The sequence below is a fragment of the Solanum verrucosum genome, unplaced genomic scaffold (genome assembly GCF_900185275.1).
Source record: "Solanum verrucosum unplaced genomic scaffold, falcon-dt-bn FXZP01000094.1, whole genome shotgun sequence".
In the NCBI taxonomy this organism is placed as follows: domain Eukaryota; kingdom Viridiplantae; phylum Streptophyta; class Magnoliopsida; order Solanales; family Solanaceae; genus Solanum; species Solanum verrucosum.
This window is the reverse complement of record NW_026019970.1, coordinates 1,058,609-1,081,933: the sequence shown is the minus strand read 5'-3', so window position 1 is coordinate 1,081,933 and position 23,325 is coordinate 1,058,609. Positions and strand designations below refer to the sequence as shown.

General features: G+C 31.2%; 1 protein-coding gene across 1 annotated transcript; it reads left to right on the top strand.

Moving 5' to 3' along the window:
* Positions 1-6,095: 6,095 nt before the first annotated feature.
* On the top strand, positions 6,096-22,891 carry LOC125817073 (probable L-gulonolactone oxidase 6). The gene is made up of 7 exons (XM_049496652.1): positions 6,096-6,167; positions 6,474-6,536; positions 6,690-6,983; positions 15,775-16,521; positions 21,071-21,326; positions 21,431-21,532; positions 22,176-22,891. Exons 1-7 carry the CDS (start codon positions 6,096-6,098, stop codon positions 22,889-22,891), a joined length of 2,250 nt encoding a protein of 749 aa, XP_049352609.1.
* The last annotated feature ends 434 nt before the right edge of the window (positions 22,892-23,325 follow it).

Here is a 23,325-nt window from a genome sequence, read left to right as displayed (position 1 = left end):
TTGGTATATCAACCATTATACAAGAGCTAGCAAATAATTATTTAAACGGAAACGCTATATGGAGCTACTATGCAAGAGATCAGTTAATGATTTATTTCAATTCAAGGGAGCTAAGGAAAGCAGATATGGATGAAGTCCAAAGATGGATTTTATCATTACTTAAGCCAGAAGAACGACCTACAACACGAGCACTAAAATCAGGATTTATTTCGGCAGAGTTATTAACCAGATATTGCAAGTTAATTGGACACAAATATCCAGATCACATATGTTCAAAATGCAATGGAGAAGATAATGTGATACCAGATGTCCATCTAGAATAATCCATATGGCAAAAGGAGATAAGCATGGAAAAACATAAAAGAAAAAGAAGTCAAGAAAGCTAAAATCATCTACGTATTATTGCAAAAATGTAAAAGTCATAAAGTTATTTAACTTATTAGAAATAGTAGTAGACATGTGTAAAGTAGGAATAGTAAAAAGATGTAAAGTAGTCATAAAGTAGGTATGGTGTGTCATAAGTAGATGTGTCATAATGTAGATATACTATATTATATTATATATTAGGCACATTATTAAGTAGTAGGTGTACGTGTAGTATTAGGAAGGATTGTAAAGTAAGAACTTCCTTTCTATATAAAGGAATGTATATGTAAATGAAAAGGCAGGCAATGCCTAATATATAAAACTCTCCTTTCAAAAATCTCTCTACAAAAGTTAGTATTTAGATAAATGGAGCAACAATCTAAAATCCAATCAGATATTTCAGATAGCATGAATAAGCAAGAAACAAAGGTATATTGTTCAAAAAATATGCGGAACTAATTTCATATATTCCTGAATATCATATATATGATTGAATAAATTTATGTTAGTTTTTATGTATTAGAATTATTTGAATCATGATTTCTAGTTTATTAGCACACTGGAAACAGGGAGAAAACTTCTATACTATGTCATCTTGATGTTGAAACCGGTAGGCGAGGAAAGTCGTTTAGGGGAGTAAACAAAGTTGAGGCGCTGATAAGAAGGAAGTATCCGCTAAAGTACGATGCTAGTAGTGACAGGAGAACATGATAAACAGATAATCTAGTTCATAATGATCTAATATGAATTTAATCAATTATGGATATGATAAGAAGGAATAATTGAAAATAAAAAATCTGCATAACAACGAACATGACCACATACATGCATGATGAAATGATAAAAAACTACGAAACTTTAATCCTATATATACTTTAAAATATAGAAATAATTGAATTAAGAAGAATAATATGAGAAAAAATATTTGAAGATAACGAATCAGAAGATATATTGAACCAAGAATGGTATGAAATAGACCTACATGATTTAGACCTCGAAAGAATAGAATGATATGATTTAGAAATAAATTCAGATTAAAATGAACTACAAATATTTACAATATTTGATAGAATCTATGGAAGATATAAAACTATTAGAACAATTAATGGAGGAAAATTTATATATGTACCAAAGAACCCAAGATATGTTATATCTATAATATATCATAAATAATATTAATGAAATATTCAGATTAAAACAACTATCGGAAGAATATTACAATAAATATTATTATATTTTACCATGAATTTCGCACCTAATATTAAAGAAATATCAAGATTAAGACACTTAGCAAAATAATATTATAATAAAATCTTTAAAATAAATTACTCACCTACCACACTACCACCTACCACACTACCACTTCCATGAATTCCTCAACTTCCAGTTTCGCACCGAAAAATGGTGTAGTTGAGGAATTCATGGAAGTGGTAGTGTGGTAGGTGAGTAATTTATTTTAAAGATTTTATTATAATACTCTTTTGCTAAGTGTCTTAATCTTGATATTTCTTTAATATTAGGTGCGGAATTCATGGTAAAATGTAATAATATTTATTGTAATATTCTTCTGATAGTCGTTTTAATCTGAATATTTCATTAATATTATTTATGATATATTTTAGATATAACATATCTTGGGTTCTTTGGTACATAGATTATGAATTAGAAAGCAATGATAGCATATATGAATTAAAAAATAAATTTATTTTCCATTTTTATAAAATTAAGTAAACTTATAACGTTGTTTTCATAATTAAAATTAAAAATACATTCTCTCATACTCATTTTAAGTCAAACGTTTAATTTATATTTGATTAAGGAATAATATAATTATAAGTAAGATTAAATAAATAAGAGTAATCATTTAAAATTTATAAATAAATGCAATTGGCCCGATATTTTTCAATCTTGATAATTATTTTCTCGACGCGAATTTTATTGCTACAATATGATTGGATTTAGAAGTATTCCTTAGTTAGTTTCAGAAATTAAATAACGTTTATATACAACAATGGCAAAGACAAGATCCATATAGTTTTAAAAAATACATTCTCTCATACTTATTTTAATGTTATGTCAAACATATACTTACTCGATTTTATTGTTTGTGTTGAGGTAGAGTTGAATTTTTTTTAGTTGCTTATATCTGATCTGATCCATTTATATTTGACCCGCCCCGCCCACCCCGCTTATATGAATACTAATAGTGTGCTTACTTATCTTTTTGAACCCCTCGATGGAAATCCTGCATCCGCCACTGGGTAGTAGTAGGTGAGATGATGTCCAATGAATGAATGATAGTTGTGTATAACTTCACAGTTTCAAATCCCACTCAACTATGCATTGATATATATAATATATGCTTAAGTCATCTACGACCACTTAAAGTTGTCCACATATTTCACTTGGACATCTCAACTTGGGCTTTTAACTATTGAACACCTTATTTATTCAAAAATCATTCTTATTAGACACAAAATGCTGATATGACAAAAAAAGCGTGTTTCACACTCCTTGAGTGTATATAGCAATTAAAAATCATATTTATTTATTTATTTTTCAACTTAATTTTTAAAAAAAATATAAAAAATAAAATGAAAAATCTCTGTCTCACCACCCTCTAAACGTCTGCCTCTCTTTCTCTAACCCATTTTTATTCTTCTTTTGCATTTTTTTTAAAGTTCCATTTTTTTGATAAAATTAATATAAATTTTGATTATTTTTTTCAGCAAAAGTCATTATTCTTTATTAGATAATTATGGTAGTAAGTGATTATAAATCCAAAATGGTGAAAAGCTTTGAAATGGCAGCAAATTTGAAGAAGAAGAGGACCCGGGGGGGGGGGGGGGTTGGGGGCGTGGATTGATTGGAAATAATTTGTTGTTTTTTTTAAATTCTTTTTTTATCTAATTGCCACGTGTCATCATTTTATTGGTCTATTTGCTATGTATTTGTGTTTGAGACACACACACTTCTGTCTTTCACCAGATTTTCATTTTGTGTTTAATAGATATAAATTTGTTAAGATTAAAGTGTTCAATAGGTACTGACCTAAGTTAAGGTGTCTAACTGAAATATGCAGATAACTTTAAGGGCCCGTATATGACTTAAGCCTATAATATACCTACCAAGGTAGTTTGCACATGATTTTAAACTATCATTTAAAATAACGTTGGTTTAAAGTTGATTTTTTTTTATTTACTATTTGAATATTTAAGCAGTATATTTTTTGCTCATAAATATGAAAATTCTGTAATTTGTGAAAAATTATCAAAGTTTTCTCAACTCTTATACAATCTTATCAAATAAGCAAATCATAGTTTATAAGCAAGGTATCTAAATATCTTAACGCGAAGCATTAATAAATCACACATTTCTATGTTTCTATTATAAACAAAAATAATAAATGTTAGTAATTAAATGTTATAAATTTGTATGCACGTAATTTTACAAGTTTCACTGCTTCAAATAATCAACTAAAGTACTAGTAACTAGTTATATCTTTGTAAACTATTTTCACAAAGTACATACAATATTCTATTCACGTCAAGCGTGCATTTTCATTTTTTATAATTTTACAAAATATAAATTCATGAGTTAAGTTTTACATTTAAAATTTGAAATTAGAATTAAAATTTTGTACAAATTTCATAAAATATTGATTTCAAATAAAAAATATCAAATTGAAATTCCAAATCATATGGCCAAATGCCTACTAATTGCTCTGACATTTGCTAAACTAAAAAAATCCCTACATAATTATTGGACATGTAAGCATTCAAGAAATGAATAATTGTAGGTGGATATAAGAATACATAAATGAAATGCCGAACAATGAAAAAATAATTTAATTTGCTCCTAAATTTTATTTTGGCATAACAATTGGATTTTTTTTTCCATTTTAATTCTTTAATTTGTACTATTTAAATATTAAAAACGTTATCCAGTATAAATATTCAGCAAGTATTAGAAAAAAATTATAAAGGTAAATCCATTGTAATTATATCCCCAAACCAACCAAAAAGATACTCACATAATTATTTCTCCAAAACAACCATAAGTTCCTAACCTATTCTTTAACCCAACAATCCCATCACCCTTAAGAGATGAAACCCTCACTTATTTGTTCAATAATAGGTACATGAAATTCTAAATAATCTTACACTTAAACCTAGCTACCTTATTTCACAAATGAAATGTCACCTATATAAACTTGAATTACATCACCAAACACCAAACACAAGGAACTAGCAATGGATGTTCTGTTCCAGTGTTTTAAAAGGCGGAGGTGTGAGACATGACATTTTACTTAGCATAGAGTGAGACGTAAACCTCGAGACATGGGGCGTAAGCCCAATGAATTTTAAAATTTTTAATTTACAATATAGTATAATAAATAATAACATAAAATTATAAAAATAAATCAATAGTTTTAAATAATTACAAGCATGATTAAGGAAACTCATAGTAAATAAAACTTCTAAAATGATTATAGAAGTATAAATAATCTATTATCTTAAATTTTTAATAATAAAAAAATTATTATTTCTAAAAATATATTATTATCATACTATACAATCTATCAATCAATAACACTTACTAGTATTATAATAAAACCATTACTCCATCATGAATAAAAATAAAATTACTTTTAAATAGCTAAATAAAATATTATAATCTTGAGACATATGAAAAAAACATGAAGACTACGGGTAAGTGAAAAAAAGTAAAATTTCGCTATGAAATTTTAAAAGAAATGTTAGGTAATAAATATATAATCACCCTCACAGTGTTACCAAATAGTAAAGATGCAATACTACAACTTGTTATTTGAGTTACTCTCAATCTTCTTATTTCTATAGATTAAAAAACTATTAAATATCATTCATTTATTCAAGAATTATGAGGGTCAACAATGATAACTAAAAAATTTAACACATAAATTGTGTAAGATCTGTTAGGGGAGCGTCAGGCGTGTTTATGACGTACAGCCGGATGCTTAGGGCGTACAGTCAGGTGCTTAGGGCGTAAGTCTTACAGAACTAAGCCTCACACTTGAGTCTCGGGGCATTAATTTGCTAGAGCCCCGCCCCGAGACGAGTCCTAATAGAGTCTTTTAAAAACACTACTGCATTCTTTTGAACTCTAATTCAGTACTTTGATTTGTTAATAATGTGTATTGAATATGTATCAAACTAATTTAATTTGATTCAATTTTTTATTTTGGTTAAATCAATTTTTTTGATATATATGTCTACCCCTACAAGTAAGACCTAGCCAATTCCATAGCATAATCGGAATAAGAAATAAAACAAACTTCTTCCACCTAGCCAATTTTTACATCTTTTTCTGGACCCTGTTTCTCAACTTATAGACAACCGATTTGAAAATCATGCTTTGTTGAGAATATGTCTCAGGATATTGCAGAAATAAAATAGTTAGCTACTTTTAAGGTTTTAAAATTATTTTATTAGAGTCCTATGTGACTTGAATTTAGGAGTTAGTTCTTTGATTTGTTATTTGAATTTCATTGGCATATTTTTCTATTTTTTGTTAGGGATTATATCTATAAATGTATGTCTCTGAATTATTAATAAAATAATTTCCTTTGACAATTCTGCAGTATTTTTTTTCTCAAAGTCTTTCTCTGTTATTTTCTTAATTTCTTTATCAAAAAACCAACAATTGGTATCTAGAGCCTTCTTCTTGAGAGACCTGTGAGTAGAAAAATGGATTCCGAAAATAGTTTTTCACGAATGGATCCTCCTATTTTTGATGGTGAGAATTATCAACTATGGGCTGTAAGAATAGAGACCTACTTGGAGGCTCTTAATCTTTGGGAGGCCATGGAAGAGGATTATGAAATTAATCTGCTGCCAAATAATCCCACCGTGGCCCAAATCAAGAATCACAAGGAAAAAAAACCATTAAGTCGAAAGCAAAAGCAACTTTGTTAATTTGCTGCTGTTTCGACAACTATTTTCATGAAAATCATGACTCTCACATCACCAAAAGAAATTTGAAATTATCTGAAGAAAGAATATGATGGAGATTAAAGAATACGAGGAATGAAGGTATTAAATTTAATGAGGGAATTTGAATTGCAGAGAATAAAAGAGTTAGAAACAGTCAAGGAATACTCTGACAGATTGCTTGGAATTGTCAACAAAGTAAGATTACTAGGCACTGAATTTAAAGATACAAGAATTGTTGAAAAAGTTCTTGTTACAATGCCCGAAAGATATGAAGCATGTATTAAAACCTTGGAAAACACACAAGATCTGTCCAAAATTACCTTGGTAGAATTGTTAAATTCTTTGCAGGCACAGGAGCAAAGGAGGCTTATGAGGCAAGATGGCATGGTTGAAGGAGCATTAATAGCCAGCCACAAAACTCAAAGCAAGGGTAAATTCTTGAAGAATTACCCACCTTGTCAGCATTGTGGCAAAAATGGACATCCTCCATATAAATGTTGGAAGAGACCAGATGCACAATGCAAGATCTGCAAACAACTTGGTCATGAAGTTGTGATTTGCAAAAGCAAATTTCAAAAGGATGAAACAGTTGTCCAAGTCACTACTGAAGAAGAAGAAGAAGAAGAAGACCATTTATTTGTGGCAACTTGTTTTTCAACCAAAAAATCTGATTTTTGGATGATTGATAGTGGTTGTACAAATCACATGACATATGAAGAAATCCTTTTAAAGAGTTTATTCCTATGAAAAATAAGAAAGTCAGAATTGAGAATGATGATTGTATTCCTGCAAAAGGAAAATAGTCTGTTGCAATTAAAACAAATTCAGGTACAAAAATAATGTCAGATGTTCTTTATGTGCCTGATATTGATAAAAGTTTGTTTAGTGTTGGCCAGTTATTAGAAAAAAGATTTAAGTTATTATTTGGAGACAAATATTGTCGAATATTTGATTCTACTAAGCAAGAGATTTTATAAGTTGAAATGAGAGGTAAGAGCTTCTCATTTAATCAAACAGAAGATGCACACAAGCCTTGTAAGACAAAAGATGAATTGATAGATTTGTTCACAAAATCAATTTTAGATGAGACTACAATCTACAATTCCTGATCCAAGTAGGAGTGTTGAGAATATGTCTTTGGATATTGCAGAAATAAAATAGTTAGCTACTTTTAAGGTTTTTAAATTATTTTATTAAAATCCTATGTGACTTGAATTTAAGAGTTAGTTCTTTGATTTGTTATTTGAATTTTATTGGCATATTTTTCTATTTTTTGTTAGAGATAATATCTATAAATGTATGTCTCTGAATTATTAATAAAATAATTTCCTTTGACCATTCTGCAGTATTTTTTTTTCTCAAAGTCTTTCTCTGTTATTTTCTTAATTGCTTTATCAAAAAACCAACTGTCACGACCCGAGTCTACACCTTGGACGTGGCCGGCACTTAAGAACCATTGATGGTCCCCAAGCGAACCCTCATCTGGGTTGACTACAAGCGGAAGACTAACTTAAGCATGCAAAAGCTTAAAACTGAATAAAATTCAATAAAATCAAATACAAAGCTTTAACTCAAAAGAAAACTGAATAAAATATATTATTCAACTCGCCATAAAATAGGCAACTTAAGTCATTAAAACATTTAATAAAATAAATAAATAATACAGACTTCTCAACTATACTGACTATCTATGAAGCCTCTAATTGATAAAGATGAAAGTAGGGACAAGACCCACGGCATTCTGACTAAACTGAAAGGTAAATGAAATTCTGCGGAAACAAGAAGGCTCACTATAGCTAACTCAAACTCCCGGATGTATCAACAAAGCTCTTGTTGATGATCCTGGGCTGGGCCACCTCGAATGGCGTGAGCCGCATGCGGGGAGACCCGCACGTATGGTTTTTAGGGGGATCTGGTCGAAAAACCGGCCGGCCGATGCTCTAGAGGAAGGCAATGAAATTGTTTAGGCGAAAGAAAGGAGAGAACGAGTGGAGTTTCGAGAATGAGAAACATATATTTTCTCATTTCTTTTTCGTAGTAAGAAGACACTAAGACGCACCCACTACACACCACACACTCAGACGACTAGCGTGGGCAGATTCCAGTATCCGACCCATCTCTTTCTGCCGATTCCCCGGGTTGTCGGAATCTCTGGTTCGATCAGGACCAGGAGCCCCATTCATTCGTTTATGGGAGCGACTCTCTGTTCCCATTCTCCACCGGGTCATCAAGTGATTAGCCAGCCTACTAGTCCGGGTTACCTCAGAGATAGAGCCATTAGTTTAGATAAAGCACCCCTTATCGCCCCACGGCATCTGGTTAGGACACAAAGCTTATTCTATTCCAAAAATAGCGGATTCTATAACAGCATTCTGCTCTACAATAAGCCTACGAGATGAATTGGACCTCAGCCCGAAGAGCGCTTCCCTGGCGCGCCAACTATTTGGCAAAGCAAAGGGAGATATGGATCCAGCGCACTTTGATGAAGATTTATAGCATCATTCAAGTAAATACAGATTAAGATCGTAGAAACATGAGCTTGTGATATAGCTACACCTAATTCCAGACCGGGTCTCCAAATAAGTTTTTTTAATAGTCAAAAGGCTTTTTTCGCGGTAAGAGCAGTGTTGTAGCATCAACTAATTGGCGCTGAGGAGTCTTCATCTTGGCATCGCCTTTGAAAAAAAATAAAAAAGGAACTCGCTAGGCCTTCAGAACAAAGGCGATTCTGTTCATGCTTCATAGCCGTATACTATACAAAGGGAAAGGCGTCGGTACGGAGTCACGGTCAAAAGAAAGGGGCACGAACAACCTTAAAGTACTGTTCCATGTCCCAGAGGTCTTCGAGCCTTGGCACCTATGTCTGCATCATGAAAAGATGCGGGTCAAATGGCTCAGTATGTGGAATGTACGAGCATGTAAGGGGAATTCTAAAACATAAACATAAGCTTGAAACTTGATAAAAAAGAAACATAATTACCTCTTCTCAAACTTACTCAACTCAAGGAATACTCAATGATACTCAAAACTACTCAAACTTACTCAACTCAGAAGTACTCAAGGATAAGATACTCAACTCAGAGATTAGATACTCAACTCAAAGATTAGATACTCAACTCAAAGATTAGATACTCAACTTGTCACGCCCCGAGCCTACACCCTGGGCGGGACCGGCACCTGGAGACCATTGCTGGCCCCAGGCGAACCCTTGGCCTGACTTTCTTAACTCAGCGGAAACCTAACTCAACAGAACGACTCAACGTCATGCAAAGATATAAACAACTTAACTAATAAAAATATGGCCCAAAGGGTAATTCGAGTCTCAAAATAGAATATTTACACATATATATACATGTACATGGATGAGAGACTCAAAACTAACTGACTGACTGTCTGACTGTCTATTGAAGCCTCTAATATACTGAGATGGATGTGGGGACAGACCCCGCAACATCCTAATAGAACAAAACTAAGTACACAAAATAATTGAGTCCTCCGGAATGCAAGGAGGCTCACCACAGACTCTGGAGTGCTCAGCTGGATCAACGACGCGCAGGATGCTGATCCGGGGTACCTGTATCTGCATCATAAGACGATGCAGGCCAACTGGCATCAGTACATGGAATGTACGAATATGTGAGCTGGAAAAGCTGAACCACAACTTAAGCTTGAAAGAAGAACAAGAGATCACTTACCTTGACTCTGAACAACTCATATAAATAACTGAACTCAAAGTAAAGCAATAAGACACAAGCCATACATAATAAGCTTGTAAAAGAATGTAAACAACTTAGATCGTTAAGGATAAAATGATAACAAACTCAACTTTTCTTTTATAACATAATACAGCTTTTGTGGGAGGTTCTTTAACCGACAACCACCACTACGAGCCTTAGTGATGATACAACGTTTTACCTCACGTTGCCAAAGGACCATCCTATACCTTGCCATCGATATAGGACCTTACTTTTGCTTAGTGGATCCACTAGCCTAATCTTACGTGATCATCTAAAAAGAATGATACGACAAGTCCATGTTGGCGCATGGTTCTTATGGAGAGTTGAGTTAATATGAACTCGTGTCCCCAATTCGGTGCTCAATACTACTCCCAAAAATACTTTGGCTCATGCTTTTAAAATAACTTCTTTCTTTGATTGAGATAATTACTCAAAACTTTATCCCAAAGGCTCCTTTGGGGAAAGAAAACATGATTCCCTTCTTATTCAAATATAATAGCATTTACAACCTCCTTTGGGAATACTTAGTTCCCTAATAGCTTTCTCTTTTCTTTTTTTTTAAGAAGAGAATTCAACTTTAAACTCATGACTTAGCTTGAAACTAAGACTCTTACTCGACTTGAAACTTCACTTGACTTGGAACTATCTTTCCTTGAATCGGAATTTATGAATTCAAGGTGTTCGATCACATGTTATGGAAGGATTCTTGAACGCTTAGACGCACTTTGGAACGTCGAAAACAACTATAAAAACATAGGTGAATTACTTTGGAACATGCATGAGAAAGTGAGAAAAGAAGAGGGGAAACTTGGCTGAGACTTCAGATTTCTGGTGACACAGATGGGACTTACGGACGCCATCGACGGACCGTAGATGGACTTACGGTCCGTAGATTGCGTCAGAGATTTTCCCCAGAATTCATTTAAGAAAAAGACTAAGTGTTGACCTACGGTCCTGACTTACGGTCCGTAGGTCAGGCCATGGACCGTAGGTCGTGACCGTAGATCGATGCCCCAAAAACCAACTTCTGTTTCGATTGACGGTTGACCAGTACGGACCGTTGATCGATCTACGGTCCGTAGGCCAGTCCCGTAGATGGGGATCGACAGCCCAGAAATTTCTGCAAATCGATGGTGGATCGACCTTTAAAGGGTCATAGCTCTTAGAATCATAATCCCCTCAACATAAAATAGGTTTCAACTTAATGCACAACCCAATCAAGCCTCACAACGAACAATAACTTCAACAACCTCAACAACAATATCAACAACAACTAACAACTTCGACACTTCAACAACAATTTCCAATCTTTTCTCAAAGCATAGAATAAACTTGGTGTGTGTGAGGGAAAGGATCAACCCACACGGAAAACTCACATACCTTGATAGGGATCACCCCCGACGAAAATCCACAATGGTCTTGACAAATCTCCTCTTTCTTCTCTTCTTCTTCTTCTCCTTCTTCTCTTCTTCAATCTCAAGAACCCTAACTCTTTCTCTTTCAAAAAAAAATGGGACAAAAATGATCCAAAGATCATCCTAATACAACAATATGAGCTCAAAAGAATTGGCTAGGGAAAAGACTAAAATGCCCTTAATGATTCCCGGACGGATTTCCTTGTCAACTGCCCAGCTTTCAAAGGTCATAACTCCCTCATACGAACTCGGAATCAAGCAAACTCGGTGGCGTTGGAAAGGTCGTTCCACGAACTTTGCAACCATAACTGGAATTCCACCTAACTCATCCTGAGCTAGAATTTATGGCTGTTCAAAGTTGGCCAAAATTTCACATTTTCCATACTTAGCCAAAATTTCCAAAACTTTAAATTCTTTCCAAAAATGAAAATTTCCAATTCTAAGCCTCTTCAATTATTTCATATTGCCGGATGTTACACAACTCAAAGATATGATATTCGACTCTGGGTACTCAACTCAATATAAAGCAACAATACACATGCAATATATGGAAAACTTTATAAAACAGTAAAAACAACTTAGTTCGTTAAAGAAAATGCAATAACAAACTCAACTTTACTTATATAATAAAGTAATATAGTTTCTGTGAGAGTTTCTCTAACCGACAACCATCACTATGAGCCTAAGTGGTGATACATCGTCTTGCCCACGTTGTTAGAATTGTCCTATACTTTGCCGTCATATAGAACGCTTAACTTAGTGGATCCACTAGCTTAACTTACGTAATCATCTAAAAAGTATGACCCATTAATACCAATGATCGCTACATGGATTATGGAGACTTGAGTTAATATGAACTCGTATCCCCATATCGGTGCTCAATACTACTCCCAAAAATATACTTAGCTCATATATTTTTAAAACAAACTTCATTCTTTGATTTGAGATAATTACTCAAAAACTTAGCTTAAAAGCTCTCTTGGAATCGATGTTCCCTTTCTTGCTCAAAACTCTTTTGGAAATCTCAGTTTCCTCTCATCTTAAATGTGAAAACATTCACTCTTGGGAATACTTAGTTCCCATATATCATTTTAAAGAAAATGAATTTTACTCTTACTCTTTACTCAACTTCAAAGCTTAAGTCTTAAAACAAAGTTTAAACATTTGTAAAAGACTTCATAAAAAAATGGTTCACGCCGAATTATGGACTTGAACGACTCAATGCAAGGTTTTTAATAACCATAGATAGAACTCAAATACTTGGAACTCAAGAACCTCAAGATACTACTGATTTCAAGAATGCTCAACTCAGAAGGTTCATGCAGAATTATGAGCATGAACTACTCAACTCAAGGACTCAAAGATACTTCTCGTTTTAAGACTGCTCAACTTATAATGTTCATGCGGAATTATGGGCATGAACAACTCAACTCATGGACTTCATGGGTAATAGCTAATAGTCCCATGATTAGGATTATAATCTCAAAAGGGTTAGGAACTCGATACTCAAGACTTGGGACTTGAAGATACTATTCCTTTCAAAGATACTAAACTGATGGAGTTCATGCGGAAGTTATGGACATGAAACAACTCGACTCGATGATCTACATAACAATATGAAACTCATTTATACGACTCTTCTCATTCTCTGAATTACTTCCTCAAAATATCCGAGAGAACTCTCAAGACATAACTTTTAACTCTACCTTGAATTTGAATTATGGATTCAAGGTTGTGATTTGTGATAGGAAAGGTCTTATGATGTTTAGGAATGATTGTTGATAGCTAATTAAACATGAGAAAAGTCACGAAATCACCGTCTTGGAACAAGTCCGCGACGCAGAGATGGTTTAAAATAATACTCACGAAATTAAATTTTAAGACAGAGGAGTCTGCGTCCTAACCCGACGTGAAGCAAATTTTTTGTCACTGGGGAAGCAAGTCCGCGACGCGGACTTGAGTGCCAAAATCTGCTCGACTTTTCCTTCTTCGTTTTCTAACCCCAATTCGCCTAAATTCAATTCTCTTTCTCAATCCCTCTTTAGATTTAGATACCCAGCACATGAACACAAAAACCTACTCATAAACAACTCTAAAATTGACATGATTTCATCAAGAACTCAATAATCTCATCAAAACTCAAGAACTAAAGCCAATTTCAAGAACATAATTCAAGAACCTCATATTTTCAACTTTCTAGAACGAACTTAACGCTGAAATTAACATGACTGGCGTGTGGGTGAACAAACCCAACACTATGGAAGCTTACATACCTGAAAGAACATCTTCTTGAAGAACTTGAAGGAAAAATCTGGAAAGAAGAACCCTAGCCTTAGCTTTTCTTGATTTTCTTGAGCGTAGAATCTTTGGAGTGAATGAGAGGGTTTGATTTGAAACCTTAATTTCTATTCGTTTAGGGCAATTTAGATGACCTTCTAAGGGTTTTTAGGACTAAAATACCCTTAAATAAATAAACAAAATTAGCTGGGAGTCGGAATGATTTTTCACCAAGCAGTGAGGTCCGTATTGGCTCCGCGTCGCGGAGCTGCTGCCAGGTTTGCGCGACGTTAGTAAATCAGTCATAACTTCTTCCTCAGAACTCGGAATTGAGAAAACTCAGTGGCGTTGGAAAGAGGACTCGAAGGGATTTAATTTTCTATCTTGTAGCTCACCTAGCTCATCTTTTACTAGGAGTTATGGTCGTTTGAAGTTGACCCAAAACTTAAGGAAAACTTAGGAATGACTTGAATGCTTTTCTCATAGGTTCTTCTTGGAACTCAAGGAGCAACATCTAGTGACCTTAACACTCAAGAAATTTTAAATTCCTTGCAAAAATCTCACTCACTATGAAGAACGGTTCGAGTCTTAGCTCAAAAAATTTCTGGGGTGTTACACCAACATGCTTCAACCCATTTAATTTAAATATATATCCACACTGCAAAAAAATAAGAAAATTAAAAAGATGAATTTTATTTTGGGAAGATATATACTTAGTCTAGAGAGAGTTAAAATAGAAAATGAGAGGTAGATGAAGAAAATAAATGAATAAGTAAAGTAGAAGAAGGAAAAACGAAATAGAGGAGGACGTTGTTAACGATATAAAATGTTGAATATTAAGTGTCTATTTTGATTAACTTATTCTTAGGTGCTTCTGACTTTTTAAGTATATTTTTAATTTTGAAGGTGTTTGAAATGGTTAAAAAATGTGTTAAGCATTCATTTTTAGGTTAAAAAAGTTTTTTAAAAAAGTCAAAAGTAGGGTATACTCTACTTGTGACTTTTAGCTTTTAACTTATAAGTTACTTTTCATAAGTTCATTCAAATAACCCTTAACTTTAAAAAGAATATCTCACGCACCTTAAAAGATGAATAATATCTCAACAATATGTCCAGTTAGCATTTTGTGTTTAAATGATACATAAAAAAATAAAGTCAAAAACATTAAAATGAAATAAAATTAAATTGGAGTATCAAAATAAAATTTAAGAACAAATTAAAAGGATTGTACATGATGTTGGCCTAAATAAAATTAAAGAAAATATGCTATGTCTAATGTCACTTTACACCTATATGACAGTTGTTTAATATAGTATAGCCCTATCTTTTAGTTATTATTATAATATATATCTTGGCTTCAAAGGTTACTAATGTTTTCAACTTAGTACAGCAACTAATTTTTGCACTTGCAACATGAATAAAAAAAACAAAATGATGGAATGGCATGTCACTATTGCAATACAAGATGGAGTAAGTCTTCTTTTATTTTGACATGTCACAGTATTCATCAATATTAAGAGATTGGGGTAAAAAAATAATAATTTTATTTTGCCTTATTTCTTTTTACTTGTCTGACGTGCAAGACTATTCCCCTACAAGATTGTAGAGAGGTTGGCATGTCATAATCCATGTCTTAAATAGCAAGATGCATGTTTTTGTGGTCCCCCTCATTCTTTTGCCTCCAAAATATAATTTCAAAGTGGGGTTATTAGTATGTCTCCTCCACATCCTCCTATCTAAGGTCATGCCATCGCCTCAACCTGAAGTTACGCCTAAGGTCATGATGCCACATTAGCCTAAAGTTACGCCATGTCAAGTCTCTAATCACCTCTCTCCAATACTTCTTCGACCTACCTCTACCTCTCCTCATACCCACTATAATCAACCTCTTGCACCTTCTCAATGGGGCTTCTACGCATATAGCTAGTATCAATTAAATATAAAAAGTTTTATTTTATATTATGTCCCACACAATTAATACTTGTGTGACCTTTTTCTAATCAGTACATTATTTCTATTTATTTCAGCAACCCTCTATCTATACAAGTTGTACATCTCTCTGATTTACCAGTCATGGTTAACACCAAAATCATAAAACTAACTTTAATCTTCTTTATGATCTACTCAGTTAAATCTAGCCCACCTGAAGATCCCATAAAATGTTCATACAACACAAATTTCAACTGCACCATTACAAACTCCTACGGGGCCTTCCCAGATCGCGCGATTTGCAAGGCATCTCAAGCTATTTATCCATCCACAGAAGAAGAAGTCATTTCTATAGTAGCAAATGCAACAAGAGAAAAGAGAAAAATGAAAATCGCCACTCGATTTTCTCATAGCATACCCAAATTGGTATGTCTAGACAATGATGATCAAGACCGCGGGTTACTTATAAGTACAAAATACCTAAACAAGATCTTGAGAATCGATCAAGAAGACATGAGTATAACTGTTGAAAGTGGGGTGACATTGAAACAACTTATTAGTGAGGCGGGTAAAGCAGGATTAGTCCTGCCTTACGCGCCTTATTGGTGGGGTTTAACTATTGGTGGCTTAATTGGGACCGGAGCTCATGGAAGTTCTCTTTGGGGTATGGGAAGTTCGGTACATGATTATATTATGCGACTTCGAATCGTTACACCAGCTGATGCGTCGTATAATTATGCTAAAGTTCGTATATTGGAAAATGGTAGCTCTGAGCTGAATGCAGTTAGAGTGTCACTAGGTGTTCTTGGAGTTGTTTCACAGGTATGTTCTCGGAGTCGTTTGGTAGAATGTATTCATGTTTTAGTTATATTATATATAATAGTATATGGCATAAAATTAATACAGAGCAAATCATCGTATATATAAGATATTTGAATAAGCATGATTAAAGATAAAAATTATTTTTAATACATCAAACTAAGGGGGTTCGTGATTCAATTAAAAAATAATTGAAACAGAAAATCAAACAAAATTGATTAAAAATAAAGAGATTTTTATTTTTGGTTTGGATTTATATATATATATATATATTACTATTAAAAATTTAAGAAAATTATATATATATATATATATATATATATATATATATATATATATATATATATATATATTACTATTAAAAATTTAAGAAAATTATGTTCGTCACAATAAAAATGTTAATAATGGATTCTAAATTGGAAAAGAATAATAACCTAATGGTAGGAAAAAAAAAAAAGAAATACAATAAGATTTCGTAAAAGTCGAATAAAAAAGAAGAATCAAACAAAAGAAAATCAACAATAACCAAATAGATGAACGTGACCCACATTTGGTATGTTTTGATTTTAATAATTTAAAAATTGATTAAACTGATTTGATTTTTATTTTTATCATAATTGACTCAAATCAAACCATGAATACCCCTACACAAAATTAAATAATGAATCAAAATAATTTCAGAATTACTAATCACAATATTATTAATATACTTTATTTAATATTATCGTTCTTATACACTCAATTAAACTAACAGTATATTTAACGTTTAAATTGTACCACAATAAAGTGTTGATAGTATCATTAAAATATTTATCAAATTTTAGACTGACTTTTTAAAAAAAAAAAAAAAAAAAGATGTATCAATGACATAGTAATTATTTTGACATTTTAGTGGAAGAAAGTCCCCAACCCGCGTAATTATTGGACCTTTAAATTCTCAATAACGAGTGAAAAATCATTTATATATCTTTAACTTTATTTTGAAAGACTCAAATTTTCTTCTCAATTTTGAATAATGAACATTCTTCTCTTACACAAAATTAACATTTTTAAATGCCTAGATTTCATATCATATAATACAACCATTATCTTTAATTTTACTTCCTTAAAATTATTACTATATTTTTTTAATTTTCTAATCTATCTAACAAAATAACTTATAAAAGATAAATATTATTTCATAGACGTAAGAAGAAAAGTGAAAAGTACTAATTGGATATATAAATTAATGAAATTATAATATTCTATAATAATAAAAATAAATGAGTAGAATAAGAAAATTTAGTTTTATTAATAATAATCTAACCCTCTAATATTTATTTATACAAGTAAAAGTAACAAAAAGTGATAACTTTATAAATATATCAATACATGCAACACCAAAATAGTTTACAAAAAAGTATATATATTATAACATATTTCTAAAAGAATAATCTGTTTATATTACAAATAAATTTTAAATTGTAATTTAAACGCTATTTATTTGATTGCAATTACTAAAACTCATTTATTTATACAGACAAACGAAAATAAGAAATAAGTGAAATTAAACATACATACGACGTGCATGCATAACATACGTATATTTAATGCATGTATATTAAAATATTTATCACAAATATAGTGTTAGATTATGTTAATAATTCATAGAAGAATTATTCTACCTATATAATATTATTGAATATAAATAAAAATACATAAATACCAGGTCAAAATATATATATACATATATTATACATTATAAAAAGTATTACATAGATGGAAGATTGAAATCATCAAAGATAAAATATTGTATATCATAACAAGGGGTCTATGTCTATTATTAAAAATTAAAAGTGAATTTTAATTATTAAAGTCAAATTAATGAAAATAAATTATTTTTTCATTAATAATTCAAAGAAAAGACAAAGATAGAAGATAATATTGATTTTTTTTTTATTTAAGCTGAATCTTGTCTATTCCAACCGACAATTAAATTAAAACTAAATGCCAAAATGTTAAGTACAATTAAATGTATCTATTACACTCAAAATGAATTTGCCTAAGAGTTACTTGGGTTAAAATGAATTAAATTGATTCAAACGCATATCATAACTCAACGTGTTTAGCTTTTACTAAATTTTGATTCTTTATTAGTTCTTTTATAACATTTTAATACCTTATAAAATTATATTTTTTTTTATCATTACTTACTACATATAACATTTTAATAACAATTTATTTTTAAAAATATTTTAATAAAAAATTTCTCATAGATAAATTTGTGCTACATATCAGTTCACAATTTGATGGACTAAAATAAAGTAAACTAAAATGAATTTAGCTAATCAATGGGTCATTCAATGATCAATCTAAATGTATATGAATTAAATAAATTATAATTTTATGAGCTAATTTTATCTCTAATCATGATCAATAATGACGGTGGATGAGAAGTTTCCTAAGAGGAAGAAACATTGATTTGATCGTGCTTGTTATATAGTGTAGGTATATATTTATTGCTTAACACTACTATAACGGTGATAGTGATTGGTGTTTATTAATGAAAAAAAAAAGATTGAGGTGGAAGGATTGCACATTTTGTTATGCGCGTATTAATTAGTTATGTGGATATTAGTAATTTATCTTCTATCACGTATAAGATAATATACTAATTCCCTCATAATTTATACATGTATTAATTATGTGAGTTTCTGAATTACAAATCACACGTCACATTTATTATATATATGAATAATTTATTTTCTAACTAACTATCAAAATTCTACAACTTATACAAAAATTAATACATAAATAAGTTGCTACTTTACTGTCTATCAAACAACCCCTTAATGTATAATATATAATCATTATATATTCAATGTAATTAGGGGGTATATAATAATTAAGGATCCATTTGGACATGTGATATGAAACCATAATTTAAAATTAGATTGATTTGAAATTGAAGTTTTGTTTGGACATGTAATTTAAATTTCTTAATTAAGTTGTATTTTTTTTTCCATAAACATGTAACTCCACAAGTTGTGTGAATTTATCAAAAATTCCTCAATTCTTATACAATCTCACCAAAATGAGCAAACCATATATAATTTATAAACAAGATATCGAAATCCTAACATGTCAAATTAATAAATCACATATCTCCATTCTTTTATAAGTAAATGATCGTTGTGATTACAAATTTTCAAATAAACATATTTTTATAAAGATTCACTAGTGAATAATAATAGTAACTAATTATTTTTAATAGAATATTTTTGCATCGAATGTATATATAATCTCTTCACGTCAAATATAAGTTTTAATTACAAAATTTAAAATGATATATTTCTCTTTTGACAAAATACTAACTTATGAGTCAAATTTACATTTAAAATGTTTTGAAATCATGATTAAAATCTCAAATAATGCTTTTTGAAATATTAGAGATTTGAAATAGATCCCAAATCACATATCTAAATGCTGATTTAAAAACATGACTCAACTCATTTTAATTCATTTTAATTCGAACAACTATTGAGCTGATTTTACCCTAATCAATATATTAGCTCAATTCATTTTAACTTATTGATCAATTTCAACTCAACCATCCTATTTGACATTCTTTATCTCAACATATCAATCAAAGGGTTGTGGACTATTGCCATATCTATTAAGAGAAACCAAAAGATATATATATATATATATATATATATATATATATATATATATATATATATATATGGCTTTTTTCCCCATGTCTTGATATTAAAAAAAAGTGGTTATGATGTTTTTCACTCTGCACGGATATGTGCTGTAAATTGGTGTTTCGCTTTCATGGGAGAATGTTATCAATATTTTATAGTTCCACTCATTTGAAAAAAATAAATCATTTTCTAATAATTAACTGACTACATTTTTTCATAATAAAAAATTAAAGAATCGAATTGAAGTTTGATAAAATCAAATTGAAGAATCAAACGTTCACTCCTAGTTCTTTTCTCTTTTTGACGTTCAAATTAAATCCATAATATATAGATAAGTGTTATGAACCAAGTTCGGCCCAATGTGGATACCAAAGTCACACAAGTAGTTATTGGGCTAACAACAACTATTGGGCCGAGAACGAGCAATAGGGCTAGGTTAATTTGGAATCCGGGTTGAGTAGTGGCCATGAGAACGGTTCCGTAAAAAAATATAGTGATATTTGATTCAGGGATTATACAAATACAAATTGTTGAGTAAAAAGTCTGATTCTCTCATCTCCATTATTCTTAGTCGAGCTTCTCTTTCCTTTTATCTATATTTGTATTTTCTGGTCTCAGTTTTGCTTTAAGGATTGTTAGTTATTATTAGCTTGTTTCCATTTCTCAATTTTATTTTTTGTGTTTTCAGTAATGATAATACATATCATTATTGTGTTGGTAACTTGAGTTGTTACCTAAGTCTCAATTAATATAAATTACCTAGATAAGTATGTTTAATTCTCTTTTCAACAATAGTATAAAAATTAAACATAACTTTTGAATGACAAATTCAGTCCTAATATATGTGTGTGAATTAAATTTAGGTGACACTAAAATTAGAACGAGTGTTCAAATGTTCAATTACACTTTCAGAAAGGGATGATTCAAACTTAGGGGAAGATGCATCTACCTTTGGGAGACAACATGAATTTGCTGATTTTACATGGTATCCGAGCCAACGCAAGGTTATTTATAGGATTGATGATCGAGTTTCTGCCAACACTCCTGGCAATGCCTTTAATGACTTTTTTGGATTTCGCGCTACACCTTCGCTCGTTCTCGCCATTTTAAGAACTACGGGTAATTAATTGTTCATAAATTGCTTCAAATGTACTTTCTTTCGACTTTATGATAATATTTTTGAGACTAGGCCATGACTTTAGTCTACTTTCTTGGTTCACTAGAGGAGTATCAAGAATCAACAAATGATGCTGGTGGAAAATGCTCAAGTGCCAAACTAATTACTTCCACATTGAAGATTGGTGCTTATGGGTTGACAAATAATGGTTAGTTAATTCTTTCATCACGTGATCGTACAAGTAATATAGGATGTTAAGTTCAGATATCGTACCTATAGAGACTCATTGGATTGATTATCTAATTTGAATTATTATTTTAACTAATCGATAAGAAACACACACCTATGGAAATTATGTTTTACTATGCTAAATTTAATTGTTATACAATATAGGTTGAAAAAGTTTAACCAAACAAGATACTAATAATATATAAAGCTAGAACATGCATTTTTTCCCTAATGCACTCTACTAAGCGACCCCTAATTAAATATGAAAACTTTACGGTGCTTTGCATATTCTCTATCCAAGTAGCATTTAACATGTAAAGGATTGTTATTTTATATTTTCATTACATTACATTATAAGTAATTAATTAGTTCAAGTTTTTATTTAATAGTAACATTATCTTCTTAATTGTATTTTGAAAGGAAGAGATCTTTAAATATTTGTCCTTCTCAATATTGAAGACTTTAATAATCTAAGTTGCATCGACTCTTCACTTTTGATGCTACACCTGTATCAGATTCATCAAAAATACACTAGTTCTGAAGAGTCAGGCATGTACCTGTTGATGTTTTTTAAAGAGTCAAAGCAACATAGTTACGTTAATAATTCGGTTGCATTCTCTCAGGTTTTACCTTTACTGGCTACCCAGTGGTTGGCTTACACAATCGAGTTCAAGCATCAGGAACATGCCTAGACAGTCTAGAAGATGCAACAATCACAACATGCCCTTGGGACCATAGAGTTAAAGGTCTATTTTTTCACCAAACAACATTTAGCATTAGCTTATCCAAAGTCAAAGGCTTTATTGAAGATGTTCAAAAACTTGTTGTTTTAGAGCCTAAATCACTATGTGTCCTTGACTTATACAATGGAATCCTCATGAGGTATGTTACAACTTCAAATGCTTACTTAGGTAAACAAGAAGATGGTTTGGATTTTGACATCACATATTATAGAAGCAAAGACCCAATGTCCCCTAGACTTTTTGAAGATATTATTGAAGAGGTAGAACAACTTGCATATTTCAAATATGGGGCATTGCCACATTGGGGTAAAAATAGGAATGTAGCATTTATTGGTGCAATCAACAAGTACAAAAATGTTGATAAATTCTTGAAAGTGAAACAAAGTTATGATCAATTAGGATTATTTTCAAGTGAGTGGACAAATCAAGTTTTAGGGTTAAAAGATGGGTTGACCATAGTCAAAGAAGGGTGTGCACTAGAAGGACTATGCATTTGCTCTGAAGATATTCATTGTGCCCCAAAGAAGGGTTACTTTTGTCGACCAGGCAGAATTTACAAAGATGCCAGGGTGTGTACTCGTTTATCGTCACGATAAAATATTTATTCTAATAAGTTATATCAATGGTGTGTGCAGAATTTTATGTAAGCAGTGTCGAATTTAAAGAAAGAAAAAAATAAATAAACACATCAATGTAACAAATAAATCCAATTTAATACACTTAAATATATTAATACAATTATGTTCTCAATGAGTGTTTTTTATTACTTCTTTAAATACTAAATATGATCTATGGTTTTTCACTTCAATTGATTAATGTACAATTTTCTTATTGCATCATGGTCATTTAGATTAACTTGTTCATTGAGTTTCAAGTGGATCTGTGTGTGCTGATTGATAGGCTTTCAATTCCATTCCATGTTAAGTGATGTTTTAGAGGTTAAATATGAATTTGAAAGCCTGTATATACACACACAAAAATTTGAGGGGAATATCTTCTTCTTTTTTTGAATATTAACTAGATTACAAAT

What these genes read in the sequence shown, in the direction of transcription:
- LOC125817073 (XM_049496652.1), top strand. Translation starts at nt 6,096, where the DNA reads ATGGATTCCGAAAATAGTTTTTCACGAATGGATCCTCCTATTTTTGAT. An exon ending in TTCTTGGAGTTGTTTCACAG is followed by an intron (nt 16,522 to 21,070) that starts GTATGTTCTCGG and finishes AATTAAATTTAG; the next exon opens with GTGACACTAAAATTAGAACG. An exon ending in TTATGGGTTGACAAATAATG is followed by an intron (nt 21,533 to 22,175) that starts GTTAGTTAATTC and finishes GCATTCTCTCAG; the next exon opens with GTTTTACCTTTACTGGCTAC.